Here is a 20,108-nt window from a genome sequence, read left to right on the forward strand (position 1 = left end):
CAAAATTTGAAAACTGTATCTATGTAAATGTGTATGAAGATTTAAGCATGGATTTTTACAGTAAGCTCCCGTCGTTCACCTGACGTCTTATCCTGCCCTGAAAACAAAATCTCAGTTTCACCAAACTTCATAGACACCACTACCGTTCTTTCTTGTCCTCCTTTAGTTATTGGCATATTTACTGTCATTTCCCCGAACAATTCACATCCTTTGTCCGTGATGAATTGTGGATTTGGATGTCGTGATCTATAAATATTTACGGTCATTTTGGTCATGTCCTCAGTAGACGCAAATACCTCCGTCTGCCTCTCTTCACCTACTTTTACCATATCCCCGATACTGATGATTTTTTCAAAATAATCGATGCACATTCGTTTATCTCCAACCCACTGAATCTTGTCCTTTGGATCCGTTGCCAAAGGGTAACGGTTTGTCTCTATTCCATAGGTGTAATCACAAACTCTTGCCGATATGATACCTTGATTATGTCCAAATTTTACAGCCCCTTTTAAAACAGCCAATCCCGGTTCAAGAGGAATTTTAACATCATATTCAGGAAATTCCCTGGTAATGTACTTATGAACAATATCACATTCTGCAAAACCTCCAACAAGGATGATTGTTTTTACACCAGCAACCTTGGGGACTTCTAAAATAGTCTTTATGTGTCTTGCAATTTGACCTACCACAGAGTCTATTATTCTTTTTGTTAGATCTGTTTCAAATATAATCTTTGCACCAGCTTTCACTTTCAGTGACTCTTTAAGATTTGACTGCGCAACTATTTTCTTATAGCTATCTCCTCGTATTTCCTCACACAAGCTTGCTAGAGCCGGTAACACTCTAACTGATAATTTGCCTTCAAGCTTCAAGTCTCTTTTCTTCAACTCAATTTCATTTTCCATTTCTAAAACTTCTGCCTTCATCTCCCAAAAACTTCCCATCACTTCTTCACCAAATATCTCGGTGAATATTTTATAAATCTCTATATTCACGGCATTCCCTCCCCAGGCCCCTCCGCTGGCATAATGAAGGTGTTCTAATTTGTATTCCTTTGTTACTTCTACCACACTAAAATCAGCAGTACCACCTGAAATTAAATGCAAACAAATGTACTCAGGGATCATCCCATAGCAATATATGCATTATACTTCATTAGAATGGAAATTATTGATGTTCATCACAATAATCCAATATTCATTGACAACTACGTTCCATATTAAGATTGAGTAACACTAGAAAATCATTACTGTAAAGATTCCAATGGAAATCCCTTACCTCCTAGATCTGCCACTAAAATTCTTTGCCCTGGTTCATACTTTGTGAATGGTGTTGATTTTTGAAGAACTAACTTGGCCTCAGTTATAACATAAATAGCAGCGACCTCTGGCTCCAAAGCAAGGGTGAGGCGTTCATTAGGAATACCAACCTGTGATTAATGAATACATGTATTATAAATAGTATAATGTGTAAAGCAATAATTCAATCCACGATCAGATGAATATATCTATCATAATGTAAAACTTCTTGACTGGCATAAATCACAATAAGTTACTAATAAAAAATAAATAAACCAAGCTACATGTATTTAATATATGAGCAACCTTCTCTGCAGCATTCTTCATGAACTGCTTAGAGAATTCATCCCAGATAGCAGGTACTGTAATAATCCAGAAAACTTTATTCTCATCCACAGGTCGATCACTTGATTTGATTGATTCCCAGAAGGTCTCTTTTAAGTAGTTAAGAGATTTAGCGAACACTTCCATCGCACTTAAAGGTTTTCCTTGATGATCCTCAATCATCATAGTAGAATCCAGGGACTGAAAGGTAACAAGGAAAATGTCAAGATCTCTTTCTATTAGTAAGTCCAATTAGTAAAAGGATGCTGGAACTTATACTTATGGTCTATAAACAAAATTTGACTTTAAAATTTTGATATTTTGGACAAATCCTTACAATAATAGCAAACTCATTAATTTCCTTTGATTGTTAAATAATGAATATTTTATTCAACAGTTCTCAGAAATTTTCACCCCCCCCTCCATTTACAGACCTCTTTTTTATGGAGCGTCATCTTGAAGTTCTTAAAAAATCTGTATTTTGTATGCCTTTCATCCTCTACGAATTCTTTGTACAATTGCTCTGCTTTGTATCCAAAGGCCACAAATTCATCCTGGTCATCCAAGAGAAGCGTGGTGGGGGTCTTCAGTGACATAAAGGACTTGTCCACTGATTCTGCCTTCCATTCCTGTGTCGTTACTAGAGACGGCTCAGTGGAGAAAGAGTATGCAAAGCCAGAGTAAGTGGTTCCAAAGTCTATAGCTACCACCACATCTTTTTCCTCTACAAAATGGAAGTTAGACATAGGTCAAAGTGGAATTGTAGGCATTCAATACAAGTATCAAAACACTGTATATTTTATAGAAGCTAATTTTTACTTGGTTTTAATTCATCTGGATCCACCAGGAATGACTTTGACACAAATATCTGTTCAGACAATGTTTTGTCTCCCTTGGGTAAAAATGGAAGGTGCTTTCTATCAGTTTTAGATGGCTGTGGCTCATCTTCTTTGGAACTGATTATTTTTTCTAAGGGACTCAATTCTTTGCTTTGTATTTCTTTCCCTAAGTAAAAAAGGAAATGGGTTTTAATCTCTAATTTATGACCATCATTGATCAAACTTAAAATCTGATATCATTATGTAAATTTACTTGTTACATGTATAAGAGAAATAAAAACAACTGTATTACAAAATTACTTTATAACAATTTATATACATAAGTGCCTGCAAAGTCATGTAATGTTGACTAAGACAAAATATATACTAAAATATTACTTGAGTGTACCAAAAAACAAAATCTTTCTTTAATCTCTGGGGAGTGGGTGGGTCTTATTTTGTCCCACAGCAACATTTTTCCCTAAATAACTCTAACTCTATAAAATGTATCACATTTAATGTGTAATATATATTTAAAAAATAGCTTCCAGAAAAAAGATAACATAAATGTTAAATTAAGATTTATTGCTTTTAGATCACATAAAAATACTCAATGTTAAGGTCACTGTATACCTAAACTAAATATTTAATGTTTTAATGCTAATTATTTTACTCTAAAATATATTGAAAACTTACCCTTATTGGTACGAATAACATAACTACTTTTGAAAAGCTGATCTCCTATGAATTTAGCAGCTACAAAAGAAAGTTTAATTCATAAATCTATGACATTTTGCGCACATCCAATATCACAAGTATTGTATCACTGTAAAAATCAATAGACAATAAACAAATCATATATCTTGGTGATGTTTATTTGTGTACTAAGTTTTTATCTATTCTTCAATGGTCCAATATTTCTGGAATTTTTACATGATCCCAGCATAATACAAATGTACCACTATTTCTTAAATATCTCTCCTTAAAAAGGGGATTGGTACCTTATTAAAGAACAAAATCCTATCCCTTCTCTGCCCACCCATTGGAGCTTTAAATTCAGGTGAGCTAAAATGGCACAGCTGATAAGCATAGAACATTTTAAGAAATAGTTATGTTGCTGCCTTGTGCTAATGCTTTAGTGATTATTGGATAAATAATAAATTGCATCAACCAGAAAAAGTAATACTTTCTTTAATGGCACCAGCTTTTGGAAATAAACATGGAAAAAATAAATCAATTAAATACCTGGGGCATCTAATCTCATAGGTCTCTTCCTTTCCTCTTTTTGTGATGGCTTAAAAAAGTGTCCCATTGAATTTAGCTCCAAAACCTTCTTAAATTCCAAAACAAATTCATCATTTTCCAAGACAAACATCAGAAAATCATAAACTCTTTGTTTTCTTGACTTTCCTGAACTGGCCATAAAACCATCCAATACATCCCTCTTTATGTGTGGAAACTTCTCAAATGTCTCAAGGATTATACTGGACTCAATCTCATCTTGTATTTTATGAATATGATCTAAAATTTGTTCTCTGATAATTTCTGAAAGAAAAAAAAAATTGAAATGATAATCAGAGGTACTGGATCACAATGGTCATCTGAGTACCTACGGCCCTTCTTGTTCTTCATAACATTATTTTCCTATATACCCTCATAACCCTGGTATCCCAAGTAGAACTTGACCATCCATTGAAGCACCATGCTATTTTCGCTGGTCATGTTTCAATTTCAATCACATTTCAATCTACACTATGTCTGAAAGCCTGTGTATCATATGAGAGCCAATTTTTTTTCTACAATTTGTTAAATCTCCAATCAATTGTCTAAAATTGATGAACTTTCTGATTGATGATGACTTACTATTGATTAATTGATCATCATGACAACACTACTTTTCTTGATAATTTTCCCTTGGCCCTTCATTTTAATAATTGAGAAATATCACTAAACCCAGAGATACTTTATGCCATCTTTGGTTAAAATTGGCCCTGTGATTCTTGAGAAGTTGAATATGTGAAAAGTTTACTACAGATGGACTAACAGACAGATGGTCAACAGGTAATCAGAATAGCTCATTTGTGCTTTCAGCTCAGAAGAGCTAAAAATTACAGAAAAATAGCATGTTATAATACACACCTGCTTCTTTGTGATTATCCTCTACCTTGCTAACATCAACAAGACTAGCAAGATCCTTTCTATCCATAAACAGCAGAAACTCCGAAAAAGATTTCATCCTGTCATTGGGAAAACCAAGAATGATATGTAGGGCTTCCTCTATCTTTCTTTTCCTGCCTTTTGCTTTCTCAATCTTTGTTCCATCGGATTCATCAAAAAGTCCTTTATTCATGAAGAAGGTGACCATTTGAGAGGGTTCCAGTTCATCAGTAAAAATATGCCACTGTTCCCTTATTTTTCGACGCAACACATCTTCAGGTTTTCTTGATCGAATTTCTAAATCAAAACATACATAATCATTAATCAAGGTTAATAATGAAAGTAGTTTTTCACTAATGTTTTCTATACAGAGAAAATCTCCCACAATTTTTTTCTTTTGAGAGGGGGGAGGAGGGAGGGGGAGGAGTGTGCATCCTGGTATCGATATCCATGCAAGTTTGGTTCAAGTAGGACTTAACAGTTACAGTAAATGTTACGGGGTATATTTAGCGTGTACCATATTTGGCGGAAATTGATTTTTGAACGGGTTAGCTTAGATTTGATTTAGCGCATTTCTCAATGTTCTTATTTATTTATATATGTGCAAGACATTTAGCGCTGTACTTGAATTAGCGGAAGTTCTTTACCGCCAAAAGCGCTAAAAGGAATACACAGCCAAATGCAATACGTTTACAGTATTTGGAAATGGATCTACTTCAAAAACTTCAACCTGGTCACATATTCAGACCATGTTGACAAGATTCAGCATCTGAAAAAGTCTGGTAGTGTCCACCCTTAGATGCATCACTCATGTAAGTTTGGTTTAGCTATGCCATAGTTATTTAGGAATGGACATGCTCCTAAAACTCTTGAGATGTTAACACAGATACCAAAATATAACAAAAACTCTTCTAAACTTTTTGAAGCATTTGAAAGAGAGAGAGAGAAATACAGAGAGAGAGATGATTTGATTATCCCTCTTTATAGAGAATGTTTAAATTCAAAAAAAAATATGAAAGGGTTATTCAAAAAAAAAAAAAAAAAAAAATTCAGGAAGTGTTTTAACAATTCCTCAAATTCCTATGTTGCATCCAGCTGAATCTACTGGGCAAATATGAAGCAATTTGATTCAGGCAGCACTGGTAATTTTAAATTTGTAAAGATAGATTCCTCCACTTTTAACATCTGTACAAGAAGGCACCAACACAAACCACTTTTCATGAACTTTAATGATATTGTATATCTAAAGCATTGACTCAAAATAATTGGAAAAACATCTCTGCATATACCGGTACTGTAAAATCAACATATCATGCCCTGGGGTTCAATATTTGTGTCGCCTTACCCACAAACAATTACTCCGGAACATGTATTTGTTACGATATAGGTCCACTGCATCATCTGTATACTGCAAAATCACAAATTTTTATTAGACCAAATTAGGTTTGAGGAAAAAAATTATTTAATTTTGTGATTAGAAAGGTGCTGAGTAGTTTTAACATGAAATTTTCAGATTTGGTCACCATCAATTCCTGAATCTCTCCATACCTCAAAAACTCAATAAAAACAAAGTCAACACCCCCCAAAAATTTGTGATTTCACAGTATACATGTGATCTTGAAACTACTTACCCACAAATTAAAATGATTACACAGATTTCAAAATTTAAATCTTTACCCTTTTCTCCCTGGCTTAATGCTTTTCTGGAGACTTCCACATTCAGGGTTTGACCATCAAGTTTTTCTGGTCCTATCCGCAACAGCAAGGACTCCACCACTGTTTTTATCCGAGCTCCATCCTCAGCCAAAAAGTCATTTATGGCAGCATCAGTTAGCGGTTGTAGACTAAGGATTATTGACCCAGAAAATGCTCCTTTTAGTGCCATATGTGTCTGGCCTGTTACTTGAATTTTAACATTGGGGTTTTCATTCAAAACTGTAACAACTAAATTAAGTTCTGGAGATTCCGGATTTTGCTCATTTTGTATTGTAACATCAAGATGAAATCGCTCAAGAGATAATCCTGCACAAAGAATAAAATGAATTAAATACTGACAAAGATATATCCTTTAAGATTCTTTACAAAATATTTTGGGAAGAAAAAACATATAATGAAAGTGGCAATACATCAGGTGTTTTAAGACTAGAATGCAAAGGATTGTCTCAAATCACCATAAACAAGGTATTACGGTTTTACCTGCAATTTCAGGATTTCCAACAGGCACAAGTCTGATGGTTCGATTCTCAACACCTGTAAAACATGCACATTTTATACATATATTGTATAATAAGTTATATTTTCCTAATGTTATTTTTGCCTTACTTTCTCACCTAATTTTAGACCTGCAGTTTTAAACCTGCCATGAGTCCACGACAAAGTTATACTGTACGTGTACATAATTTGGCGAATTCAAAATTTAGCCTAGTCAGTGGGTATGGAATTGTTGGCATAATCATAAATTAGCGCTACACGTGTCCGTTCAGTGTATTGTATATGTAAAAGATTTCTTAGCAGTATTCATGAATTAGCGCATTGTTGTCTGTGCCAAAGCCACTAAAATATGAAGCCCAACTTTAAAGTACACAAAAAGTATTTAATATATAATGCTGTCCCCTCTGAATTTGCCTCATTTTAAATTTGCCCACTTGCAAAGAGTATAAAAATAAACTAAGGGCAAAATTTTCCCAGTATACAATACATCAATACCATTATTCTAAAATAAGCTCTTTCAATGGATTAGAGTTTTTTCAATATCTACTGTAAACCAACTCTTTTTTTGAGTGTGAGAAGTATTCGTGAGTTTCGTAACCTACTTTAAGTCATGAATGTAAATTATACCAAAGCACTTATTTTGCTTTGTGTTTGTAAAGAAAATTTCCTTCTGTGCAAAAATTAATCCTTATGGATTGATTTCAAACTGACGTGAATAATAGTTAGTTTACAATATCAATCACCAGATTTGATTGTGCAATAAATAATGAGAAATGTCTTAAGAACCTGAAGATATGTCATCATCCTCATTTGTTTTAATGAGTTCCTCAAAGTCAACACCCGTAACTTGAAGTGCGTAGGCCAAACTGTCCAGTTCCTCCTGATTTTGGATAACATGAGAGAGCAACTTTTCAGTTTTTTTCTTACGACTTGGCTTATTCTCCACTTCATCATGTTCATATGGAGAGAGAGCTCCTTCTTCTAAGAGTATGTCACTTAAATCACTGGGCTGGAGTTCAGATTTTAACTGACTCTCGTAACGTTTGATCTCCTCTTCACGAATTCGTCTCTTGATAGGGATTCTTCCTATTCAATGAAAAATCAACTTTTATTATTAAAACTAAATGATAAATGTACATGCATTAAGCCAGTTTACACATCTGGAATGGTATTCTGAAAATACAATAAAACTTGTCTAATCCAGCCACTGCTGGTTCCTCATGAATTGACTGGATTAGACAACACTCTGGATTAGACAACATTTTAACTGATGTTCTCATGTGGCAGTTTTCTTAAAAATAGGTCAATCTCCAAGGTCAAGGTCTTGTTGTCAAAAATGTTGGTACCCAATACAAGGAATACATTGACTCTCATATGAAATATATAGGTCAGCCTGGTAGTGGGCATCATAAGGGGCCTGTAACATACATACATAATATTTGATTTTACTTAATCACTATACATGTATACCTGCTCCAAAAAATTTAACCTGGTTATAAAAATTCACCTGATTATTCTTTATCTGTAATTGCAGCACCTTAAATGGTACAATGAAACACACTAGAAGCTTTTTTCCCTTGCATCTTTGATTAATGTATTTTTAAGGCATAGAAGTACCGGTACTTGAAAAGAAATCTGCTCACAAACTTTAACCTTGGACCCCAACACAGAGGATGTTACATAAGCTCCCCCCAACCCAATGTGGGGAGCTAAAAATTAACATTACAACTTGACTGCATGTTATTTGCTTACAAATACATTCACATACTTCCAGTTGGGAACAAATAATAATTACCATTTTTCTTTCTCTCCTTCAAAATCTGGAGTGCTTTATGAAATATATGCTCATCTGTATCCTCCAAATGTTTCAAAAGACTGAAGCATCCCTGTTCTTTTCTTTTCACTGCACTTTTGACCAGCCTACCCCTCTCTTTTGTCGTTTCTTGAGCTGGGATGAAATCAATGACATGTTGTGCATAGAGGTGTTCAGCTGTCAGCTCAAAATGAAGGTTGTGTTTTATCCATCGGAAATTCAGTCTAACACACTCTAAACAGGTCTCTGAAAAGTAATATTAAAATATCAATCGATACTAGCATTTTAAAATACCTCTTGGAGTTATATATGAAGTTTTTTGGATAATTATATATTTATGAAATAAGACTCTTCTTACAGTGAGCTTTGTGGGTGGGGGTTGGGGGAATGAGAGGAGCCCAATGTCAGTTATGGTTACTTTTATATGAATTACATGTAAATACATTGTACTTTGTTAATCCAAAGGCCATGTTTGAGGTATGTGTTAGTGTGTCTAGAACTCTTCTCCCTCTATTCTAAACCTTCAAGTTGTGTGAGATATTTAACCTTATAATGCAGATACATGTACAATCATTTTAAAATATTTTCTTTCACAATTAAATGAAGGAAAACAAACCTTTTTCTGTCTCTTGCGCTTGGTTCTGAAGGACGTCTAAAATATGCTGTTGTTTTGTAATTTCTAATCCATGGACAAAAACTTTCAAGCACTCTTCAGACTTATTCTCTAAATTTTTAAGAATTTTCTTCACTTTTTTCCTTCTTTTTGATTCATAATCTATTTCATCATGGGTGTCTATGTCAAAAACCTTTTCTTGAAACAGGAAATCAGAAATGCTGGATGCCTCAAGTTCCACAAGAAGTGTTTCATATTTACTCATCAGCTGCCTTTTGTTTATGACCACTTCACTTTCAATCGTCACTGAAAAAAGATGAAAATAATCCTGACAGTATTGCTGAGTTTATTCTGGTAAATACATCAAACACATCATGTTTTGAAATCAAGTTTTACCTTACTGATTTCATTTTTGAAAATCATTAGGCAAAAAAAATTGTTAATATTTGTAGTTTACTGCATGTTGTGTTTCTTTTGTGGGTCAGTATACATGTGTACTTTATACACACTTACTGTAATCTCTTCTCTGTACTTCTTCTATCCTGTGATAGATACCATAGTCTGGATTTTTTAAGACTTCCAGAAAATTTCTGCATGCTTCTTCTCCTTTGTTAATGATGTGTTTAAGTAGTTTGCCAATTTTCCTTTCGTTAAAATCTTTAAAATCTACTTTTTCTTCATCACTTAGTACAGAACACTGAATTAGTTCATCCAACAGCAGTCCATGAGTGATAAGGTTTTCTTTGATGTACAGATATGACCTTCTTATTATATCCTTTGGGTCATCTGTAATAAAAATCAACTTGCTAAAAAAAAAATCAACACAAGATAACCTGTATATATGCCACTGATGTAACAAACACTTGAAATGTTTTCCTATCTTAAACACTTGTCCAAGAATACAGCTAAGCAATGCTCTAGATATCAAAGGACAATTGCATAATTTAAAATCCTTCTATGAACTTGTCCATCGTCATTCTCTTTTTGATTGAATGTTCTTATGAGAAGCTTTCATAGCTCTTTTATGTGTGTGAGGGTGGGTTTGGGGGTGACTTACCCCAGGTGGTGGTGAGAGTTGGGGGAATATGTATTAATACAGAAAATGGAATCATATGAGGATGTTTCCACACTATCTTCTTTAAATATGCTTACAGATTCTTTCCTCTATATGTAAGTAATATACATCAGTCAGGGGCATAACTTAAACAAGTTATTTTCAAAAATAACTCAAATGAGTTATTTTTTTGTCTCATGGAGTTACTTCTCTTTGCTATGACCTACTTTTTCCCAACCTTAATAACTCAAACACGTTATTTTTCCAAAATAGCCTCAATAAAATAATAACTTGTTTAAGTTATTTTGTGTCATTCCTCCAAATTAAAAAATTAAACGAGACTTACCTTGGTTAAGGTGAAGTCTGATTGAGATTCTATGAGGAAATAGAATCAATGAAGAGATCACGTGAGATTGTACTGCGCATGTGCGGATTCAGGATTTAAAGCGAAAAAATTTTTTGTTACATCATTTACACAAATGTATACATCATACATCTGTGTAAATGAAATTTTACCAATCATACATTTATAAATTACATTCCTTGCATATGCAGGGTGGGTGGGTGGCACGTGATCTCTTCATTGATTCTATTTCCTCATAGAATCTCAATCAAACTTCACCTTAACCAAGGTAAGTCTCGTTTAATTTTTTAATTCTATTTCGTAAATATCAATTACGAGACCACGTGAGATTTTAAAGAAACAAAACATTTTTTCCATTTTGAACACCCACAATTTATTCAGTCATAACACCATTCAGAAAATTCACTGTATTAACTGGTACAATTGGTTTGTTATAAAACTTTGCAAAAGTTCTTTCATTGGTCCATCCAACCTTATTCAGAATTTCATGAACAGGCACAGAGTTAAAATACGCCTTTGAAACTGCTGCCGCACGAACACTGTGCGGAGAAAACACACTTGTATCAATGCCAGAACGCAACATTACATATCTTATCCAACGTGACAAAGTGTCTTTAGATGCAGCATTATGAGGTTTTACATACGAAATGAATAAAGCATCATCATTATTACTACGCAAATGCAAAGTTCTTTTCAAATATTCAACAAGAACAGTATAAACACATAGTCTCCTATCTGCTGGATAGGCTTTAAGAACAATGTTCGGCCTTCGAAACCCTGGTCTACAAGTCTTTAACAAAGTGTCAAAGTTAAATACAAATGAAGATTTCTTCTTCTGCATACAACTCAGTTTTAAGGCATGTACAGTCTGTATTCTAGCAGCACAAGATAAACAGATAAGCATACAGAGTTTGCAAGTAAGATCTTTCAAACTTAAATATTTCACAGGTGACAATTTCCTGAGGAAACTTAAAACAATTGTAACATCCCACACATAATCATGTTTAGGTGCAGGAGGTCTCAAATTAAAGACCCCTTTCATAAAGCGAATAATAACAGGGTGAGACCCAATAGCATGTCCATCAATAACAAAACCTAATGCAGACAATGATGCTCTGGCTGTATTGAGAGCACTATAACCTAAGTTATTATGGTACAACATAGTCAAAAATTCAATAACATGATTCAAAGAAATTTGAAATTGATTAATTTTCCTTTCACGACAGAAAGAAACCCATCTCTTATGGAAAGTCTTGTACTGTTTCTTTGTACTGCCTCTCCAAGATGCCATGAGGATATTGGTAGCGTCAGACGAAAAGCCTGAGTTTTTGAAATGTCTCCCGACAATCGACATGCCATCATCACTAGGGATTTCCTCAGAGGATGACGTTCTTTGGAATGTACAAGATACAGTAGATCCTCCTGCTGAGGCAAAATTCGTGGGTGTTCTATCAACAGTTCCAGAACTTTGTTGTACCACACTTGAGTTGTCCAGACTGGCACCACCATGATGCATTCTGCTCTGTCTTCCATGATCTTCTGCAGACACCTCCCTATCAAGCTAAAAGGAGGAAAAATATAGCTATAATATTTGCTCCAATCAATAGTAAATGCATCAACAAAACTTGCACTGGGGTCAGGCTTCCAGGAGCAATAAGTATCGACTTGAGCATTAAGTCTATTTGCAAACAAATCAATATTAGGCATTCCAAATAAATTAGTGATATCATTAAACACATTAGTATTCAGTTTCCATCCAGTCTGATCCTCAAACTTTCTAGATTTTCTATCTGCAACAACATTATCTACTCCAGATTCCAGGTATGTGAGCGGCCAGTAGCCGGATGTCCTTATCAATGCACCAAGCCCAGATCTTACAAGCTATTTCATTGCATAGATTGGAGTGAATACCTCCCATATTATTTATGTAACTAACAGCAGTGACATTATCCAACATAACTTTGATTGACTTATGATGTTGATCTTTGCAAAAAGATTTCAGTGCATAAAAACATGCAAGAAGTTCTAAGGCATTGATGTGATAAGACTGTTCAGTGTCTGACCAGTGACCACCTATCTCTTGATTATTGAAAGTGGCACCCCAACCAAGTAATGAAGCATCAGAATAAACCTCAAAATCTACAGACCCATGACGTATATGTCTACAAGCTTTATGGACATTGTTGTCTATCCACCATAACAAATTGTCCTTCATTTCGTCACTAATACACATTGTAGAATCAAAATTTCCATATGAACATTTCAGTGCCTCAATTTTTCCCTTTTCAAGGGATCTATAATGCAGGGGCCCAAATTCAATGGCTGAAAAACTGGAGACCATCAAACCAATAACAGATGCTACGTTTCTGATTGATGCCTCAGATTTGCGGTGTAATTTTTTGCATTCATTAAAAATATTTTCTTTTCTCTCATCTGTTAATGTAACAATCATGTTAACTGAATCGATAACATTGCCAAGAAAAGCGATTTTTTGTGTTGGTTTTATAACTGATTTTTCATAATTCACAAAAAATCCCAGTTTTTCAACCAATGTGACCATTGAAATTGCACCCTTGCTACATTCCTGTACAGTGTCTCCTACCAAAAGAGAGTCATCTATGTATCCCACATTAACATGACCTAATCTTCGTAATGTAGCATATACTGGCTTCATAAGTTTTGTAAACAATCTAGGAGCACTAGATAAACCTTGAGGTAAGGAAGTGAATTGAAACAATTTATTTTCCCAGGAAAACTGCAGAAAATTTTGGTGTTCGATTGCTACAGGTATGGAATAATAAGCATTCTTCAGATCCACTGATGCCATAAAGCAATTAGGGGTTATGACCTTAAGAGCACTTTCAAATGTGTCCATCTTAAAATGATGGTACTTAATGAACTGATTCAACTCTTTTAAATTCAAAATCATTCTAAATTCCCCATTGCGTTTTGGTCTTAGAAAAATAGTTGACACAAATCCAACATCGTTTGAATTAATTTCTTTAATAACTTCCATTTCCAAAAGTTTGTTAATCTCTTTCTTAATATATGAACATTCTTTCTCGTTGAATTTTATTTGATGAGGAACAGAAGTCTGAACTGGTATAGAGTCATTTTCAAACTCTAAATGACAATGTTGGACAATATCAAGAATGCTTCTATCAGAAGTGAGTTTTTCCCATTCGGAAATAAATTGTTTCAACCTTCCAGCTACAAAATTTTTGGAGAGAATGTTTTCTGGAAAGAATGTTTGACGTTTTTCTGGCTTTTTTTACGATTTTGATATTTTACATGCCAGGAAAAGTCCGGCGCCATTTGCTGATTTTGATACTTTAAACCGAATTAAATGCTGAATTCACATATTATCAATAGTACAAAACCTTTAGTACTCACCAACATCGTTTTTTTGTTTCGTTTAAGAAATAATATAATCCGATGAACACATTTTATCTGACTGTCGAGATTTGTTTTCATTTCGTGCATTTTAAAATCGTTCGGAATGTGGAGTGGTTTTATTGGTGAGTCTAGTAGTATTGTGCCATTGATAAATTGTATTTCCTGAGTAGAAAATCAACTTCGGTTGGAGACGGTGAAATTCCCGTAATGTTTTCCTGGCATGTAAAATATCAAAATCGTAAAAAAGCCAGAAAACGTCAGATTTTTCGGACTATTGGGTCGAGAGCTCCCTCGACGCCCTTTGAAGTTTTTTGGGTCACTGTATCCTGAGTAACCTCTGGTCTGTCCCTGTGTGGACCGATTTTGAAAAATGGACCTTCGTCCACGAAAGTTTCCAAATCTATTTCTGTTAGGGAAACCTCTGTCAGACCTTTGCTGCGTAGGAAAACTGCTCAATTTGTTACTGATGCGACTACAGTCACCTATTTCCTTCACAGTTTTAGGGACATCGTCCCCAAAAAGATAAGATGTATATTTCACATTATGCGAACACAAATGGGAATACTCCCCTTTCATATTTGTTTTCATGAGTTCTCTGCGAAGCATGTTGATTTGATAATTCGACTGACCCAGCAATGCTAAAGCTTCCATGCTTCTATCTATCAAGTCAAAAACACATGGATCGTCAAGCTTACCAATTTTGTCACAAACTTTTACCATGATGGTAGCTGCTTTGACCACAGAAGTCTCAACATTTTGCAGTTTCTTGTCAACTGTACGAGTATTGGGTTGTAGGAATCCCCATACTAACTGATTTGTTTTTACTGTAACTAAACTTTCACAATTATCAGGTCTAGCATTCACCGAGTCTTTGGTAAGTTCAGTATATCTATCATCTTCTATCCCTTGTCTAAACCAGTCATTAACACACGAAGCTAACTCTGAGTTAACAGAAGTATCACATACCTCCTTGATTTTGAGTTTTTCACCTGCCGATTTAAATTTATTGTCAGCACCAGACGATGTCGCAGTGTCTTTATTAACAGTACTAGTATCAGCAGTTTGACTTGTATCATGATCGGCGGCAGTATCGTCATTAACAGCGACCGCGTCACTGTCAGGAATAGGGCCATAATCGCCACCATCGTCGTACTCCTCCGCCATTCTAAAAAGTTCATCCACACGATGACTTAAATTATTAAAGTTCTGATCCGACTTACATTGACTTTCCTGGATCGACTTCAGAACGTTTAGCACGTCCGAGATAGATGGGTCCGAGCCACTCGGGCCTGGCGATACATTAGGTCTGCGAACATCGGAGCCTCTGTCCTTCGCTGACGAAGCCACTGGATGCTGACTCGACACCGAGTCTGCTTTTGCGGATTTGCTAGGTTTCTTACTAGCGGTCGTCTCGACTTTTCTTTTCCTGGTGTTACTCGTTTTGTCATCAGGTTTTTCTGCAGGAAAAACAGCGTTTTTCTCAGGAGACAACATGGCGTTCGCCATAGTCGAAACCACGTGCAATCAACACACGTGCAACCGGAAAAAACGGAAAAAAGCAAAAAGTCTGCTTTACAAGTATTCAGGAACCGCGTCCCAAAAAGTAGTAATAGTCTATCAAACCTCGTTTGACAGTACTCAAAGAAATCAAATATCGTCAACAACGTTGACAAGAGAAAAATATTATTACGTCCGTCTTCCAGCACAAATTACAGAACACTGAATCCGCACATGCGCAGTACAATCTCACGTGGTCTCGTAATTGATATTTACGAAATAGAATAAGGTGTAAATGCTGTTTATCTCCACCTCCTCACCAATTCTCCATTGGAGTCGGTGAACTCCATCTAGTATTACATAACGGAATCCCAAAATGCAATGCAAATTGGCAGGAAACACGAAATTTCCATGAAATCAATGTCCAAGTAGGATATAAAAATAACTTATTTAAGTTATTTTTCAAAAAAAAATTTGTGTGTGTGAAATAATGTAAAATAACTCATTTGAGTTATTTTTGAAAATAACTTGTTTGAGTTATGCCCCTGACTGATACATGTAATCTTGTTGTGTCCCACTCTGGCATATCTTCCATAACTCAATGAGCATTAAGACATGCAGCTAACAATTCTTAACAGTCTAGACGAACTCCAAAAACGGCGTTAACGGAAGTGAGAATTTCAGTCCAGAAAAGACTCCATAAAACGAGTCCAACGCATGCGCAGTTATATAAAAAACGGTGAAAAATCGTGAAAAGTGGGCTCTTATAAAAAGTGTTTTTGCAAAAAATTGGATTACCTTACAATAATGTAAGTTCTCAGAAATGATTAATAATAAATGGTTTTAGAGAACGTATTTGTTAGAATTTTGATTTCATGTGCAAATAGTTTTTAATTTCAAGTCAAAGTTGACCAACATCGAGGTTCAGCCAGACATCGTACAAGTAGGATACAAAATACAAATTAAACAGTCTTAATCTTATGAAAACATCTCTGTGGTTGATAATTTGTTTGTATGACTAAGTTAGTCATTTTAGAACTACTTTTACTGATTTTAGAAGTTTTTTGTAAGTAAGGAACGCTCGCGAATTTTCAGTTCGAATTTCCTCTGTCTTTCATGTCTATCGTGTACGAATGAATTTCAGCATGTTTAGATCAGCAATGAGCAACTGCATTGTAAATACATCTTACCAATAATTAAAAAAGTACTGAATTGATGGTTTTAATCATAAATAAGAGTCGATCAGGTGACAGTTACATGAGAATCCATTCAGTTTCCACATTTCCTCCGAGGCTTTTTTGAAGAAAGTTCACGTTTCAAATTAGATCAAATACAAAGAAAAATAAAAGTTTGGGAATTAAATATATAATAAAAGGGAAAAATATGTAAAATTGAACAATGTAATATATACGTTGTAACTGTTAAACATTGACCGAATTTTTACCTATGATTTGTAATATTATTTCGTCATATAATCCTGTATGACATCTGAATATTGAGAGCGTTAGTTATCACCATCGCTATATACCTAATATTTTCACATATGAATAGATTTAATCATGAAACATTTTTAGAATTATAATCTATGAGTTTAAGAACTTGAAAAAAATCATTCTTTTAAAATTACGGTAAAAAAGTCTTCTCAAATCGAACCTGTTAATATCTCTGCTCCGCCGCCAAAATTGTGCAGTTTTTCATAAAAAAAAAAAATACGATATAAGTGTCTTAGAAGTAAAATTTAAGCATCTTTATAGTAGGAATGGCATAAAATTTAAATCAAGGGGACAATAAATTAAGTAAGAAAATTAATTCTTACCGACTTTATTGAATCCCGGTGTCGTACGTATATCCCAAATCACTATTATGCAAGAATACAGAGCGATAAATACTAATAGTAAGTCAATAACCACTAAATAATTTAATGGGTACAATTATTTATTCAACAAAAATTAAAATCCAGTCACAGTTTACTAAATACAGCCATTATTCAGTCGTATTTGTGGAGAAAGCGAACGACAATCCATCGTTTGTTTACATCGGAAGCCATTTTGCCGCAATGCATGACGGAGCCAAAGACTTCTTTTTTGGAGTTCACGCCGTTTTTGGAGTTCGTCTAGACTGCTTAAAAACAGATCTCAGCAATAAAGAATAAAAAAGATCATATGTTACCTCTGATATCACCTCCTCCCTCAGCCATGACTGTTGATTATCCCATCTACGACAGTCTGCAAACCAAGAAAAAAATAATATAATAAATTTGACATGTTCTTAATTGTAAACAAATGCATTTTGCCAACAAACACAGTCAATAAATGTATATAATTTGTTTAATTATGGTTGACCTGAGGGTATCAGCCTGGACAGGAAGAGCACCTGACACAGGGACTTGATATAATTTTTTTTACCTTTAGTTTTATAATTATATAATAGTAAATAATACGTACAATGTACTTTAGTAGTTTGTTTACATTTCTTCACCCTGTTTATCGATGATGAATGAATGTCAGAAGCGCTTGTTTCATACAGTACGCTAGTTTACTTCTACACAATAAGACGCCTGTAATGAGATACTTATTGACATTAAACTTTCCAAACTTCAAAAGGGGTCATCATGAACAGATGAATATTGTTTATTAAAAAGTCAACCATATAAAAAGTGTGGCGGAAATAATTCATTATCTTATAATATCCTTTTTTAAAAATAAGATAATTCGTTACGCCTAATATTTCACAACATATAACGTTTAAAACATCATACCAAAACCAATTTCCTACTCCTACTTTCGTTTTCAAGTTGCAATCATGGCGATAATAACTTTGAGCGGAGTTAACGGAGTTATCGTTCTTCTCTGTAAAGTACGGAAAGCCATTGGAGCAAAGTTCCTTTTGTAGTATTTCCGAAAGGTTCCTAATTAAATAGATTGGAATAACTGAATTTCAGAAATAATAATTGATAGTCAGTTAGTCTGTTCATCTGTCTATTTTTTTTTTTTTACTTCAAGATGATTGAACTCCCCCCCCCCCCAAAAAAAAATATTGATATGATTATTGATATGATGTGATTAATTAATTAACCTCGTATGAAAGAAAAAGAAGTAGTAATCTTAACCATTCACATCATGTGAATGCTTAAGATTACTACTTCTTTTTCTTTCATACGAGGTTAATTAATTAAATCAATACATTCTGACATTCTAATAGCAGTTTCAAGATGATAACTGTAGTTTCCTTTGAGGTTCTTTAAATAAAATTTTAAACATATTCATGACCCAAAAAGCCTCATACTGAAGTCAAAATGTCAAAGGTCAGGGTCAGAAATTGATATATTGCAAATAATGGTTATCAAATGATTTTTAAAAATCTTCTTCATTTTTTTTCTCTCTGAAATTTTATATCACAGATTGATTTGGCATAAAAAAGCACACAACTGGTTTTGAAATCAATGTGTTACTCAGTGGCGTAGCATCGTTTTTGAAAGTGGGGGGGCCAGGCAGAGAAAATTTTTTTTTACTTACCTGAAAAAAGTTGACAAGCAAAAAAAAAAAAAAAAAAAAAAAAAGGTAAAAGTTGCCCAAAGTCGAAAATCCTATTTCGTGGGGGGGGGGGGGGGGGGGGGTAAGGTAAACTTTTTTCTCAGTGTCAACTACTTTTAGTACCATTTCTTATACTACATTTTCGGTACATTTCTAAAAGTGGAGGGGCCAACCAGGCTTTCAATTAACATTTTCTATAGTGTAAGGAAGGTTGGGAAAAAAAGTGGGGGGGCCAGGCCCCCCCTGGCCCCCCCGGATACTACGCCCCTGTTACTAGCTGCAGATCTGTAGCGTTATGGTTTTACAGATGTATATATTTGTCTTTGACCATATGTCAAAGAAAAATATATAAAACCATAATGCTACAGATCTGCAGCTAATGTGTTACATGCTCTGTTTACAGATTCTATTGTGTATAACGAATTTTTAGTAAGTAATTTCAAATAAAACTCGTAAGTTTAGTAGAAAAAAAACCTGCCATATAATTTAATTAAGAATCTATGCATATATTTTGTCGGTCTTTAGCTCGAAATAAGAGTGTTTTACGGGTCAGTTATTCGTAAACCCCAGTGGCAGTGCATCTCGAACACGAGCATACACTAATGTATTCACACTAATCGCACGCTTGATAGACGCCCTGCCTTCTCATCCAATTACTAGTAATACAATGACCTACATAGCTGTGATGACTAAGCCAGGCTTCTATAGTGAAGTGCATGTATATACGATTTTATTTAATCAATATCATGTATATATTGAAAGTCTCTTTCCCAAAAAATCTTTTATGAGTGTCCATACAGACTATAATTGAAGATTTAGCTATAATATGACAATGTTATGATTTGAAAAGGTAAAATTCTGCATTTAAAAAGGGGCGAGAAAGCAGAGTTATGAAGATTCATTCTAACCCCCCCCCCCCCCAAAAAAAAACCAACAAGATACCAGATAATAATTTTATGAAAACTTATATCATAACTCAAAATGACCCTTTTCATTCTTTATGTCAAAAGGTCCTCAAGTTGTCTAACTA

At 34.5% G+C, this 20,108-nt stretch overlaps 1 protein-coding gene across 1 annotated transcript; it reads right to left on the reverse strand.

Moving 5' to 3' along the window:
* Positions 1–26: 26 nt before the first annotated feature.
* Positions 27–18,374, reverse strand: LOC134231209 (uncharacterized). Its single transcript, XM_062713137.1, has 16 exons — positions 18,304–18,374; positions 17,715–17,770; positions 9,748–10,020; positions 9,238–9,540; positions 8,604–8,867; positions 7,595–7,894; positions 6,794–6,847; positions 6,275–6,619; positions 4,580–4,894; positions 3,686–3,985; positions 3,137–3,196; positions 2,442–2,627; positions 2,057–2,346; positions 1,605–1,823; positions 1,279–1,429; positions 27–1,090 (listed from the first exon to the last, which is right to left on the reverse strand). Exons 2-16 carry the CDS (start codon positions 17,740–17,742, stop codon positions 42–44), a joined length of 4,137 nt encoding a protein of 1,378 aa, XP_062569121.1. The 5' UTR covers positions 17,743–17,770; positions 18,304–18,374; the 3' UTR covers positions 27–41.
* Between the last annotated feature and the right edge of the window lie 1,734 nt (positions 18,375–20,108).

Source organism: Saccostrea cucullata, unplaced genomic scaffold, assembly GCF_032062105.1.
Source record: "Saccostrea cucullata isolate Sc308-1 unplaced genomic scaffold, CSIRO_AGI_Scuc_v1 ctg1020, whole genome shotgun sequence".
Lineage (NCBI taxonomy): Eukaryota > Metazoa > Mollusca > Bivalvia > Ostreida > Ostreidae > Saccostrea > Saccostrea cuccullata.